This window comes from Corvus kubaryi, unplaced genomic scaffold (genome assembly GCF_017639235.1).
Source record: "Corvus kubaryi isolate FWS band 111438036 unplaced genomic scaffold, C.kubaryi_AGA036_p1.0 70, whole genome shotgun sequence".
NCBI classification, from domain to species: Eukaryota; Metazoa; Chordata; class Aves; order Passeriformes; family Corvidae; genus Corvus; species Corvus kubaryi.
The window spans coordinates 5,557,768-5,570,608 of NW_024582058.1; the positions used below are offsets into that span (position 1 = coordinate 5,557,768).

The 12,841-nt window shown below is 45.5% G+C and overlaps 1 protein-coding gene across 3 annotated transcripts in view; it reads right to left on the reverse strand.

Moving 5' to 3' along the window:
• Window positions 1-5,425: 5,425 nt before the first annotated feature.
• CCDC85A (coiled-coil domain containing 85A) overlaps window positions 5,426-12,841 on the reverse strand; it is a 67,653-nt gene continuing 60,237 nt past the window's right edge. For all 3 annotated transcript variants that reach the window (XM_042049312.1, XM_042049311.1, XM_042049310.1), the window contains one exon: window positions 5,426-7,423. In XM_042049312.1, the coding sequence (XP_041905246.1) occupies window positions 7,374-7,423 (50 nt within the window). In that variant the 3' untranslated portion in view covers window positions 5,426-7,373. The remainder of the gene's footprint in view (window positions 7,424-12,841) is intronic.

Below are 12,841 nucleotides of genomic sequence, written 5' to 3' on the forward strand. Positions count from 1 at the left end.
CCAAATTCAACCTCTTTTTTTTTTTTTTTTTTTCCCCCCTCCAGAGTCTCCTAGATCAGTATTTTCGGTGTTTATGGCGAGTACCTGTGCTGGGGGTGAAGATCCGGCTCCGGCGGCGCTGTGAGGGGAGAGAGGGGGATTGCGAGGGGAGAATGGGGCCGTGAGGGGAGAGTGAGGGAAGTTGTGAGGGGAAAGAGAGGGGAGTTGTGAGGGGAGATAGAGAGGATGGGGCTGGGAAGGGAGCTGTGAGGGAAGATGGTGTCGTGAGGCGGGAAGACAGGAGTTGTGAGGGGAGAGGCGTGAGGGAAGGAGGGAGGTGTCAGTGAAGTTGTGAGGGGAGGTGGGGCTCTGAGGGGGCTCTGTGAGGCGGGTGCTGCTCCCGCCGGTCCCCGCCGTCCCGGCTGCACCACGTGAAGTCACCCCACTGTAAAAAAGCAGCCCCGGGGAGCTCAGGGGGCAGAAACACCCCCGACAACCCCCGCTCCGATCCCGGGAAGCGAATCCTGGGACAGAGACACGGGCAGGACCAAGCCCTCGGTCCCTTCCTCAACCAGGCCAGGACGTTTCTGAGTGAGACCTGAGCATCAATTAATTCACCGAGGTCAAAGATAAAACCTTATCAGCACCAGTCTGGGCACCGATCACTGGCTGCCTCTTCTCTCCATTGTTCATTTTTCCTGCTAAGGTATTAGCAGGGAAAAAGTCAAACCCACTGTCACATGGAACTATCCTCTGAAGAAAGGCAGCTTCAAAAGAGCCAAGGGAAGCAGCTGGGAAAACCTCAAGTTGTCTATTTTTCATTTGTTTGTATTTTTTAACCAACTGCTCATTTTTACACCTGAAAATGTCTCTGAAGTGCCTTTAGAGCAGCACATTTATTGGTCTCTGCTGGCACATACCTGCCTTCCCATCCAGCTCAGTTTTCCATCAGCGCTCGCAGAAACATTTTCCTGGACACAGTAAAGTTATTACTTAACATAAGCACATATGGATTATGGATGCTCTGTATGGATATTCCTGCAGTTTCCATTCTGTCAGGGTACCAACACAACTTCCTCCCTGCCTCTTTGGCTTTGCTTGTCCATGGCTACAAACGTACATAAGCTGCTCCAAGACACCCCACGCACACTGGAAAAGCACAGGAGGAAACAAAAACCTCCTGTCCACGAGAGTACCCAAGCAACACATCCAACCCTCAAAATACTCAGTGCAGAACTCTGAAATCTCTAGTGAGAAGCCAAAGAGATGCTGCAAAACAGCCACAACAGGTTTAAAAATAAAAACCAAAAGGAACCATGAAAATCATGCCAGAAAGAAGAAGAAAAAAAAAAAAAAAACAACTGAACCTCATGCTCTTTTAACATCAGAGCATACAAGAATGCTTGGAAGGAAGGCTTTAAAATAAGTTTCATAATTGGTTGTGATTGAAGAAAAGGCCTTATTCATCACATCACTCATCTTGCACCTAATTGTATGCACATGTTTGGATTCCAGCCTGAAGCAATGGGTTAATTCTCCAATTATTTCACAGGATTAGAACTACTTTTTTTTTCCCCAGGAAATTTAGTGTTATTGTGAAGCCCATCAAGACATGCTATTTCATAATTAATACTAAATAAGAAGTGAATTCTCTCCTTTGTCTAAATAGCTGGCTTTGGCTCAGCTAGGAGCAGCAATTAGCAGGACAGCTTCCCTGAGCACATTTGATCTGCTACAGGGTTTCCTGCTGCAGATCAGAGGAACAAACCTGATTTCACACAATCCATGGGGTTTATGTTGGCTGCATGTGCTATAATTAAAATGATCTTTTCCTTTCCCCTCCCCCCACCCCCAAGGGCTTTGTTTATCTGCTTATGCTTTCTCACCGAGAGGCACACACATACCTAATTTAGAGTACTGTTGATTACACTTCTGCTCTTTACCAGCTCCCTTTGTAGCATTCACTGTTTGTAGTTCGGTGCAGAAACTGGGACCTGTTGTCACTGGTGTTATTGGTCTGTTTTATTAGCAGAAGTAGAAGAACAGTTCCCATGGAAACATTTCCATGTTTCATGGTGCACTTTTCCTGGGATTCTCAAGGTTGGGTAGGGTGGGCTCTGGCCTTCCTAAATGGGAGCACACAGCAGTCTATGGAAGCTTCCCCTCCAGCAGGGGGAGGAAAAGACTTTATTTTTAGATTGTGTATTTCCTCTCTTATGAAGTCTAATACCTGTGAAAACAGAGCAGCTCGACAGCCCCATGCCATTGACCGACGTCCAGGCCAACCACCACCACTCTGACAACAAACCAGATCCTATTTGGAAATGCCACCTCCAAACCCAAGAGAACGTTTTCCTTTCACTGTGACCCTCATGCTTAAGGTGTGAGTGAAGCTATGCTTTACCAGGGCTCAGCACACTGGCCTGAGCCACGATGGTCCCCTGCCACACCAGGCACTTCCAAAGCTTCTTGAAAAAACACCCAACCATGCCATCAAACCCCTCCTGCTCCACAGTGGAGGCGTTCAGGCCTGGGAACAGCACTGCTCACAGGCTGATCCGAGCCCCTGGCACTTACCAACAGTGATGATAAAAAGAAAACAAAGTCACCTGTGAAAGGGTTAAACCACCTTCTCTCTCCCCCACCCTGCTTTTCTCTCAGTGTCTGCCACACACAGCTGAGGTCATTGCAAACAGATTGTCCCACCTAAATGCAGCACAAGATTCACCTGCAGCCACCTGGATCCTGGCAGAGCAGGTCCCCAACCCCCTCCCTTGGTCCTCTTTCTTTCCAGAAGCTGGGGATGGGCTCCCTGTGTTATTTTTTTTCATCTGCAGACTTACAAATATTTTTAAAATCATATATATATATGATTATATATATACACACACACACTTCAACCTATATGCAGTGGGGGGGGGGGGGATGGAATCCAGAGAATCTTCAAACTTCAGGCCATGGCCAGTGCTTTGAAAAGATCATTATAACAAGTTCTTATTCAAGAGGAGAGTAATTATCATGTTCTAACAAACACATTAAATAATTCAGTATTATTACTTTGGCACTTCTTTGTGAACCAGGTGTTTAGGAAGCTGTTTCAGACAGAAGCGTGGGATGCAGTCCCTGGGGTCCTTCCCCACCAGCCAGCATGAGGGGAGCCACTAATGCTTGGACCAGGCTGGAGCTCCCCAGAGCCTGACTCCAGCAAAGCCCCCATATCAATAGCATAGGGTACTATGGTTTTAGTTATTTCTCCATTTTCTAATTACTCACATGGAAGTGTCTGAGCTTTCACAGTTAAGACAGATTCAAGTAAGGTTTATGTCTCTGGTCCATGTTCTCTTAAGTTTTTAAAACACAGTCATATTTGTATTTATGTAAGAGTATTCAAAAGTTAATTTTCTTTCACATTACCATCTTTGTTTTGCTTGACCCCCACCAATCCTACATAGTCTTGGGCTAAGCCTTCCCCTCCTCTCTGACCTTCTGCACATTGAAAATCTCAACCATGCCATGCTGTTTCTGGAATAAAAAAACCAACCAAACAGGAGGAGTCTGGAGCCATCAAGGAAGAGGGGAAGGAGCTTTTTCTTTAAGAAAAGAGTAATTCCTAGCAAGATGATTTGCTCATTCCTCTTTTGGCAGTTCCCCTTCCCCCTCACTCCCAGCATTGCACACATCAGATGTGAGTTGCCAGCTCAGGCAAACACCAGCTCACAATTCACTCCTGGGCCTGCCTGCACGTGCTAGTAAGTACCATAATCCCAAAGCAGCCCAGCAAATTCCTGTTTGCTGGTTGATTAATTAATGCACAGCCTCTATTTATTCACTCCAGGCAGAGCTGCTATCAAGTCAGCTGTTCTTACCTTTGGGATCTTGGATGACCAGAACTGCAGTTCAGTGCTAGTATGGGGACATTCATGCCTGGGGTCCCCATGTATGTGGTTCACCTGAGCCTGGAAAACACAAGTGTGGAGATAGAGATTTTGGCATTCCATACCCAGCAGCTGCATTTGATGGCCCATTCTGCTCAAAATGAAGGACAGCCTCATCAAGACTTTTTTCCACTTAAAAGTGGGGGGGGAGGAGCCAAGCTACTTTCTTCTGTATCAAAGTGGTGAGATCAGTATAAAGAATTCACACCACCCCAGGACTTACTTCAAAAACATTTGGGGAATTAAACAATCCAGTGCCCTGGCAGGGCTGGTATTTGTTGCGGAGACAACACAGAGAGCCTGGGGGGCATTTGGTGTTTGAAAGGTTTGGGCAGCACAAAGGAGCGCAGGGCCAGGCGCTGTCCCCAGGCCACAGAGGCTGTTTGGGCTGGCTCTGCTCAAAACATTAAGAAGGGCACTCTGGCTTCATGCCACGTTCATAAACATGTCCATCAAGTGCAGCCTTTGGGGAACAGGCTCTACTAAAACCAGTCACTTGCTGAAAACAAAGTGCCATTCTTTACCTTCTAACCCTTCAGCAAAGCAGCTTTTCTACAGTACAGAAGGTAAAATCCACTCCATACATCCACTACACAAGTGCTATTTAAAATTCACTCACACGGTGAATTTATAGCTCATTCAGGCTCAGCTGAGATCCTGGGAAAGGGCCTGTAACAACATGGGCAAATCTTCAACCAAAGCAGAAGTCTGCTACAAACAACTGTACATAGGGTCCACAAGGTTTGGCACAGTTACATTTCACTGAAAAAGGCTTAACCACAGGGGCAGGGAGCAAGACAGAGGAGCTGAAGGTCCCCAAGTACTACAGCAACATTTATTCATTAGCACAGAGGCATTTCAGCAGGCTACAGACCCCCCCCCCAGGAGCACTGATTCCCTTCTCCACACACTGCCCACTTCCTCCTCTTAGGAAGGTGCACTTTAAGGAGTCCCCATGGGATTTATTAGCTTCAAGATATTGATTGTACTAAGTATCTCTTTTCTCCAGAAAATTTAGTGAAAGTTCTCTGCTCTGCAGTAAGAGCCAGCCCTTTCCCCCACAACTCAGTACTGGGGCAAGGATGTGGTGGCACATGAAGCCACCAACACACTGTAGACCACTGCCAGCCCCACCAGCACCCCCTTACCTGAACAAAAAGACTCCAAGAGCTCCATGTTCCCCAATCCTCACCTCAAGACTGGCTTGTGAGGAGGGGAGGAAGAAGAAACCAGCACAGGTGTCCTGGGGCTGCAAACGCAGCACAGCTGAGGACTGAACGAGTTGCACCTGGTCACAGCCCCCTGCACAATCACACACAGCTATTCCTCATTTAACAGAAGACAGAGAAGCAACTTCACTTTGCTGGGATTTTTTAAAGACACCTGGCAAGAAAATGAAGAAAAATGCACAGCATGCAGCTAATTTCTCAACCAAGCAGGATTTCCAGCAGCTCCTGCCTGTAAGCCCAAGCAGCTCAGAGCTTCAGTCAGTAAAGGAGAGCAAACAAGGCTGGGATTCTATAATTTATTACCATTGCTAAGATGAACACAATACTTGATACCCCATCATATGCAGAACTGTAAAAAAATAGTTTTAATACAGTATCAAAATTTACACAAGTGTAGTGTCAAAAGACCAGTGTCCCTCGCTTGGCCCCTGCACATCCAGAGCGCAGGCACAAGTACAGGTGTTACAGCTGTTCATACATACAGAGAGATAGGAATACAACAATTGAAATTGAACTCTGCAAACAATATAGGGGAGAAAACAACATGGAAAGAGGACAGAGCTGTCTGGGCTGGGGGTTATATCAGAAACCACGCAGGAGGGCAATGGCTCAAAACAGAAGGCTGGATTCTGCATTTCCAACTCAAGGAGAAGCAGTGAACGGGAGTTTTGCCCGAGAAAGCAATGCTGGATCAGAGGCCTTACATTGAATGGTACCAAGTGAAAATAACAACAGAAACCAACAGAATTACTGCTGCAAATTAACACACTTTTTCTGAAGACAGATAGCAGATTTACATCATACGCCTATATAACAAAAGATTGTACAGCAACCGAGCTACATTCCACTGCAAATAGCCCACGGACACAGTCCAAGCTCAGAAAAACAGAGGTTCTGACTTTGGCTCAAAACTTAGTAACCAAGAACAAACCAGAAACCCAGGAATTGTTGCATTCCTATATTTTTTTTTATTAATTTTTATTAGTCTTTTTGATACTCAGCTATGGTAAAAAGTTAAGCAACAGCATTCAGTCACAAGCCTGTTGCACATTCATACATGAAACTATCATTGCTTTAAGATATACACAAAATATCTATTGTTGTAATTCAATACACACAACTAGGATCATATACACAGAGATAAAAATAAACTAAGCACATCTAGGGCGCCGTCTGGTCAAATCTCAGGCAATCTGAACAAGAGCTTTCTGCCTCATAATAATGAAAGACATGCTCTGAGGATCATAAAACCTTTTTCTTTGAAAGAACGCTACAGTGGCAAGAAAAGCTTTTTTTATAATGCAGTGCAATCTTTTAGATCCTTGTAGGCTCTTGTTAAATAAACCAGCATGTCTCTAAATTAAACAGTAGAAATTAGCATCCTGACAATTGGAAAATATTTTCCAAAATAAACTCTGATGGAAATCCTGACTTGAGACCTGTAAGAGTGATGCCTAAGTATTCTGTTAATTAAAGGGCCATTCATTAAACACCTTACACCTCTTCAGAAGATGTGCATCAACGTGAATCGAAAAGAAAGCTACCTTGACTTTCATTTAGAAAGAAATTGCGGATCACTACAAGTACTGTAGTTATGCTACACTACCGGCTGGTTAGGACTTTATGGTCTTTTAGCACCTCCAAAGGCAGGTATTCTACCAAAGCAAAAAAATCACCTGGAAATTGCCTAAGCACCATTAACGGATCCTTTACAGACTGAAGTGTGAGTTACTAAGAAGCGACTTTCTCAAACCTGCGGAGACCAAAGGCACAGTTTATCAGTGTCTCTCCAGTCTGCTGAAAAACCTCTCTTAAATCCAATGGCAAACTCGTTCAGACCTATCAGAGATTCACTGTAACTAACCAAAATAAAACTTATTTTGCGTAACGCCTGCAGAATCCCAAATATCTTTTGGTTAGGATGGCAATACCTCAGTGCTTCTAAGGGTGGAGTGTTGCAGTGAGGGTGCAGCTCTTCATTAGCCGGGATATTGGAACAGCAGGATTGGGGGACACTGCCACACGGCTCCCCGCCAGACCCCTGTGCAGAATGTCCCCCCTTTCCAGCAGTCTCTTGCAGTGCAGAGCCCCCGACGTCAGCTGGGAATTGCGGCGGACACAGGCAGTTCTTCCCCTCTCCTGGGCAGTTCAAACTCGTGCTCTTCAGAGAGAGGATGTGGTCAGGGCCTCTTACATAGGTCCTTTATACTGATTTCCTGACAAGTGGTGTCTAATTCCAGGGCACGACCCTGCAGCATCTCCAAGTTTCCTCCACACAACCTAGAGGGAGGGATGGAAAGAGAGCTCATTATCCCCAGTTAAGGAGCACTGGCGTTCCTATGGACATGCATCTGGAATGCCACAGCTTGGAACACACACCATGCAGCACAGGTAGGACACAGGGGAGGGACACACAACAGGAGCAGAGACTGTCTCCCATGGGACACAGCATTCCTTGTGAACACAGAAAGCACATGCTGCCAGGTAAAAATGATTAGAAACAGGGACACATGAACTGGCACGTGCATCATGGGGATATTTTACGCTTCACACACAAGACTGAGGGTGTTTGCAGGTCTCAACAGAAACTCTGTCCAACTATTTCCCCAACCACATCTCTTGTAGAATGTGATTCAGAAGCACAAAGATCCTTCCAGAGGTGTCTAAACATCTCCAGCTTAAAAACCACAGAGCAGTTCTTCCTCTGCTTCAAAGCATTTACTTGTTCTCTTCAAACCAAGGAAGGCATTAGGAGTGTTTATTCCACTAGTTCTTTCCTGAGGTGAGAGGAATTGTGCCTGCAGCCACTGTGCTACTCTGCTTAACACCCATGTTCCAATGTCAGAATTAAAAAGGCAGAGAAGTGATACCCCCCAATATTTAGGGAGGTATTTTACAATGACTTACAGAAAGGTCGATGGAATATGAGCACAAGAACAGTAGCTTATGTCAATGTCCCCAGGCCTCTCAGGGACTGCTAGAGACAAGAATGGTGATTCCTATCAATTGTATTGCAATTTCAGACTATTTTTTTGTAACTGCTACTAAATCACCCATTAATCTCCAGGCCAACAGCAATATGAGTGTCAAGAAAGGTAAAAGCTGTTTTCCATTGTCATCATTCATTATTTGTATCTTACCAGTGCCTAAAGTCCAGCAGTGAACAGACACTGCATTAGCTGGCACTGAATAAAGACAAAGGAGCTGGATCCTGGGAAGCTGACATCCTGAAAAGGTAGCTCCTAGAGCTGATGAGCAAAGGCAGAACAAACCCAAGGTCCTACTATGATCTGGTACAAGAGATGGGAAAATAACCCAGTTTCTCTGAGCCTTTCCTGAAGAAAACCTGAGTGTCAGCATGAAAACCAGAAATACTTCAGACTGGAAGCAACACGACTACAGTGTTACAGGGCCAAATTCAAGTCTTTAAAGGGAACTGTCTTTAATTCCAGTGGGTGGGCATGACCCAAAGCCTGCAAACTTGCCGTATGACCAGAACCTTGCAGCCAGAAATCCCAAGTCACCATCATAAAAAACGTGTGCTTTAGGCACGTTTGCTGTGCAGTGAAACACTGCAGTGGTGAGAGCATGAAAAATGGGGGTTCAGGGACACCTCCCAGACTGGGTGTCTGTGGCACAGCCAGGCTGGGTCTGACAATTCTTTCCAACATCTGCTTCCTGATTTTCCTAACTTAATACTATCAAAGAGGAAGCTCTCTTGGACAGCTTTTGTGAGAAGGCACATTGCGCCTAACCATGACTTCCAGCAATTTTTCTTGTCAATAAATATTAAGACAAGATTTACCAAGCAGCTAATGCTGACACAGTAATAAACTAGGAGATGACACTTCCCAAGGTCCTTTAGTTCCAGCTGAATGAGTGACCCTGGATTGCTAGGAAGGGGAAAACCCACACAGGAGAGCCCATGCCCTAAGCACAGGTGACAAGCTGGGGTCAAAATGTCACTCAAAATCACTCCAAATTTCAGCAGAAACCTCAGCTAAAGGACAGCTGTGAGGCTGAGGATGCAGCCATGGAGATTCCTTTTTAGCTTACTTCCAACATACCAGAGTGCCAGGATGCAGGAATGTCCCTGGAATCCAGGCAGGAACCTGCACCCAACCGCAGGTGAGAGCCGTTACATCTCCGGGCTGCAGCAGCATTCCAGCCCTGTGGGACTCCGTGAGCAGCAGGAAATACCCATGGAAATCTCAGCTGCCCGAGCCCTCCTGCCCAGCTACACCCTAAAATCCCAGTTGGTGTATACCACCTTCCCTTGGGTTCCCTTCCCAAGTGAATTGCAAACAAAGCTTCCCAGTAACCTGAGGAAAATATGAGTAACACCCCTCCAGACCGAATCCAGACATTCCTGTGCTTTGGAATTACAGCCATGCTCACTAATACACAATGAACTGCCTCTAAACCCGCTGTCACATGTGGCTACATTCTCCTAAGGCGCTACAAGCTTATAAATACAAAGCAAAACCATTCCCAAATACATTGTTGATGAGCAGGCACCAATTCCATATGCACATCCTGAGGAGAGAATTCCCACCTCCGTTACCTTAATAACATACCAGCACAATCATCTAACACCACAAAATTCCTACAGCATGAATTACACATCCATATTTGCGTTTTGCAATATTTTGGTACCAATCAACACCATGCATCAAAATTATGGAGCTCAAAGTGAAACTTGTCATCGTTCCACTGTTTTCACAGGCAAAATGATGCCATGGCAAATGTTTCCTGTGAAACACCCACAGTGCATCAGGCTGCAGCTAAACACTGAGTTACAGCCTGGCAGGAACTGCAAGGAGAATGCAAAAGAAAAGAAACATTATAAGTCGTTCATCACAAATCCACTGTGCTTTGAACATGGACTGGGTGGGTGTAAGAAGACAAAACCAGAAAGAAAATAACCGACTATTTTAAAAGTATAATAATATATCAATAGTCAAATCAGGCACGGATTATAGAAGTCAGAGGAACAGGGAGCATTTCAATGCCAGCAGCAGAGCTTTGAATGGCTGGGGAACAAAGGGACAAGGTGGGATACAAGTATATATTTGAGATTTACACAAATGAAGTGATAATGTCAAATTGAGCATTTTAGAAGTGGCATTACTTACATCACAAGAATTTTTATGGATTACTTTTAAATATGTATGAGTTAGAAACTGGGTTTTATCCATAAATTACAAAGGAATATCATAGGCAGAAAAATACAGAGGGGCCATTGTTCAGGTGGGGAAACTGAGGCTGCCAGGCTTCATCACACTTGCCAAGTTTTATTCTTATGAAGGATAAATTCAGGTCAGCTGAGTCATACAGTACTTTATCCCAGATATATTATATACATAGATTTTTCTGATCAATACTAACCCACATGTTAACACTACAGTGTTCCTAATGAAACAGTAATTGCATTACAGAAACAGTAATTGACTTAATTTCCATATAAAATCTTCAAGGGCATACTGTCAGCATTTAAACGAAGATTACTTTGCATCTTCAGGTGTTTCCAGGCTCAATATGGAATACAAAATTAAACCCCTTAAACTTACACTGCACATTTTTCCAGCTGTCTCAGTGCAAAGTCAATCCATGCAGAGCACCACAAGCAGGTTGGTCAGATACAACTGGAATGGGGACACACACGTGGCAACTTCTTCTTCCAACCATCCTGCCTGATGGAGCAGGTCATGGAAGAGCCTCATCCGACCAGCTGCATGGCAAAGCTCTGCTCTTGTTCCCCACTTCCTCCACTGGCAGGAGATTCCAGGCAATTTTTAAAATATTTTTTCATTTTTTTCAAAGTCAGGAAAACAACAGCACTATTTTAACAACCACCTCCTCTGTTTTCTAATGGAAATGTCCCTTTAAAACACAGTCCTGCTCTTCAGATTTCGTGCTGTTCACAAGTGGGCTGCACTAACAATGAGGTTTTATAACAGAGACTATTTCTTTGTTGCAGGAATTCCAAGTTGCCAAATTTGTACTGAAAAGCAGGCTCCTGGTGCTGGCTGGTTCTTCCTCCTGCACCTGATTCTGCAGTGATGCAAGGATCAGCTGTGCATTCCCCAGAAAGGTGGGATCAAACCCATATGCCTCACCCTGGGAAAAAGCAGGGTCTGCTCCCTGGCTGGGGATGGGGAAGTCGGGCAATCTGTGAGCTGACAGCTCACTTTCCATTTGGATACAACACTTCATTTATATCAATTGCTGCAGTACCTCCTGGTGAACTTAAAGCACAGCTTTCACATCATATTGAACTAAACTCTGTGTATTTCTTATCAATCCATTTCAGCAAGCAAAGCATCAGCTGTTGTTCCAATATTTCACTTACACGGACCAGCTGTTACTACAGGTTGTCAAAAGCACCTTGTTAAATGCTCCATTCAGGGAAGAGCCTTTGCCAAGGGGTATTTTAAGAGAACTACAAAAGGCTTTTTTCCATAATGACACATGATCTCTTGACAAAATTACATGGCATAGCTTTATTTTCTAGGCAGCAGCAGGTGAAATACATGGAAGATGCAGAGAGGACCTGGAGCACTCTGAACCAGGCACTCCTCGGGAGCTGGGAACGTTGTACGAGGGTGAGATCAGCGCACTCCTGGGCTGAGTGCAGCTGGCAGGGACGCGGCTGGGGCGGCCATCGCGGAGGGGACGTGCAGCTGAGGGCATGAGGAGAGGGGCTGGGGCACTCTCTGCTGCCTCTCCCCTCTGCATGCCAGGAAAACAGGCGAGACGGCTGCGGGGAAGCGCTGCTGTGCCCCGGGGTTGTGTTACAGGAAGGGACCTGATGGCTGTAATTTGTGCTCGGTTCACTAGCATAAACCCATTTCCTCAGGCTCCACGGAGGAGAAGCCAATGTCACCCGGCCTGAGGGAGACAATCACTGTGCGCAGGAACTCGAATGTCCAGGCAAGCCAACAGCACCGCTGAGCTCAAAACCAGAGCAAATGTCTACAAAAGTCCCTTCCAGAAGGAGTGCCAACCTCCCACTCCAAGTATGTCCCTGCAACACCTGTAGAGGTGGGGAATAACACCCCCTTAACCTAAAGCAGGTTAGGAATGAGTGAAGCACAGAAAAGAAGAGGTGCGCAAAGCCCCAGACAACCACGTCTGAGCCAGCACTGGGAGAGAGGAATACACAGTCCTTGCTCTCTGCTCAGCTCTCCCTCAGTTTCATTACCCTCCAGAGGAACACGGGTACCACTGGCACCTGTGCTGCAGTGGGACAGAGAACTCAGCCACTTCTTGTCTCATGTCACCCCACAAACCTTGGAATCTTCTAACACTTTCTAAGTTTCTTTAATTGCAACAGTTTTACTGCTGACAGAAGTGAGAACTTGAGATTTACCCCTCTGATTACTTGTGTCAATTGCTGTATACCAATGCCACACAGGCCTTTGCAATGTAGCCCTGACTTCAGGGTAAAGCACATCTGTTCCCAAGGGAGTTTCAGCACTGACCTTGGGATTGTGGTCTTTGCCATTTTTAACAGAAATATACTGTGTGCCTTGGCTTTATCTCTGCATTAAAGTCTTTCTCTTTGCACGGGTTACAGGAATCCCTTGTATTCCACTGGAGCACAAACATGCATCCTCAATGAAAGACTTCCTTATTCAGCAAAACACCACTTCCAGCTTCAAAGAAAAACTACAAGTGTAAGTAATGTGGAGAGCA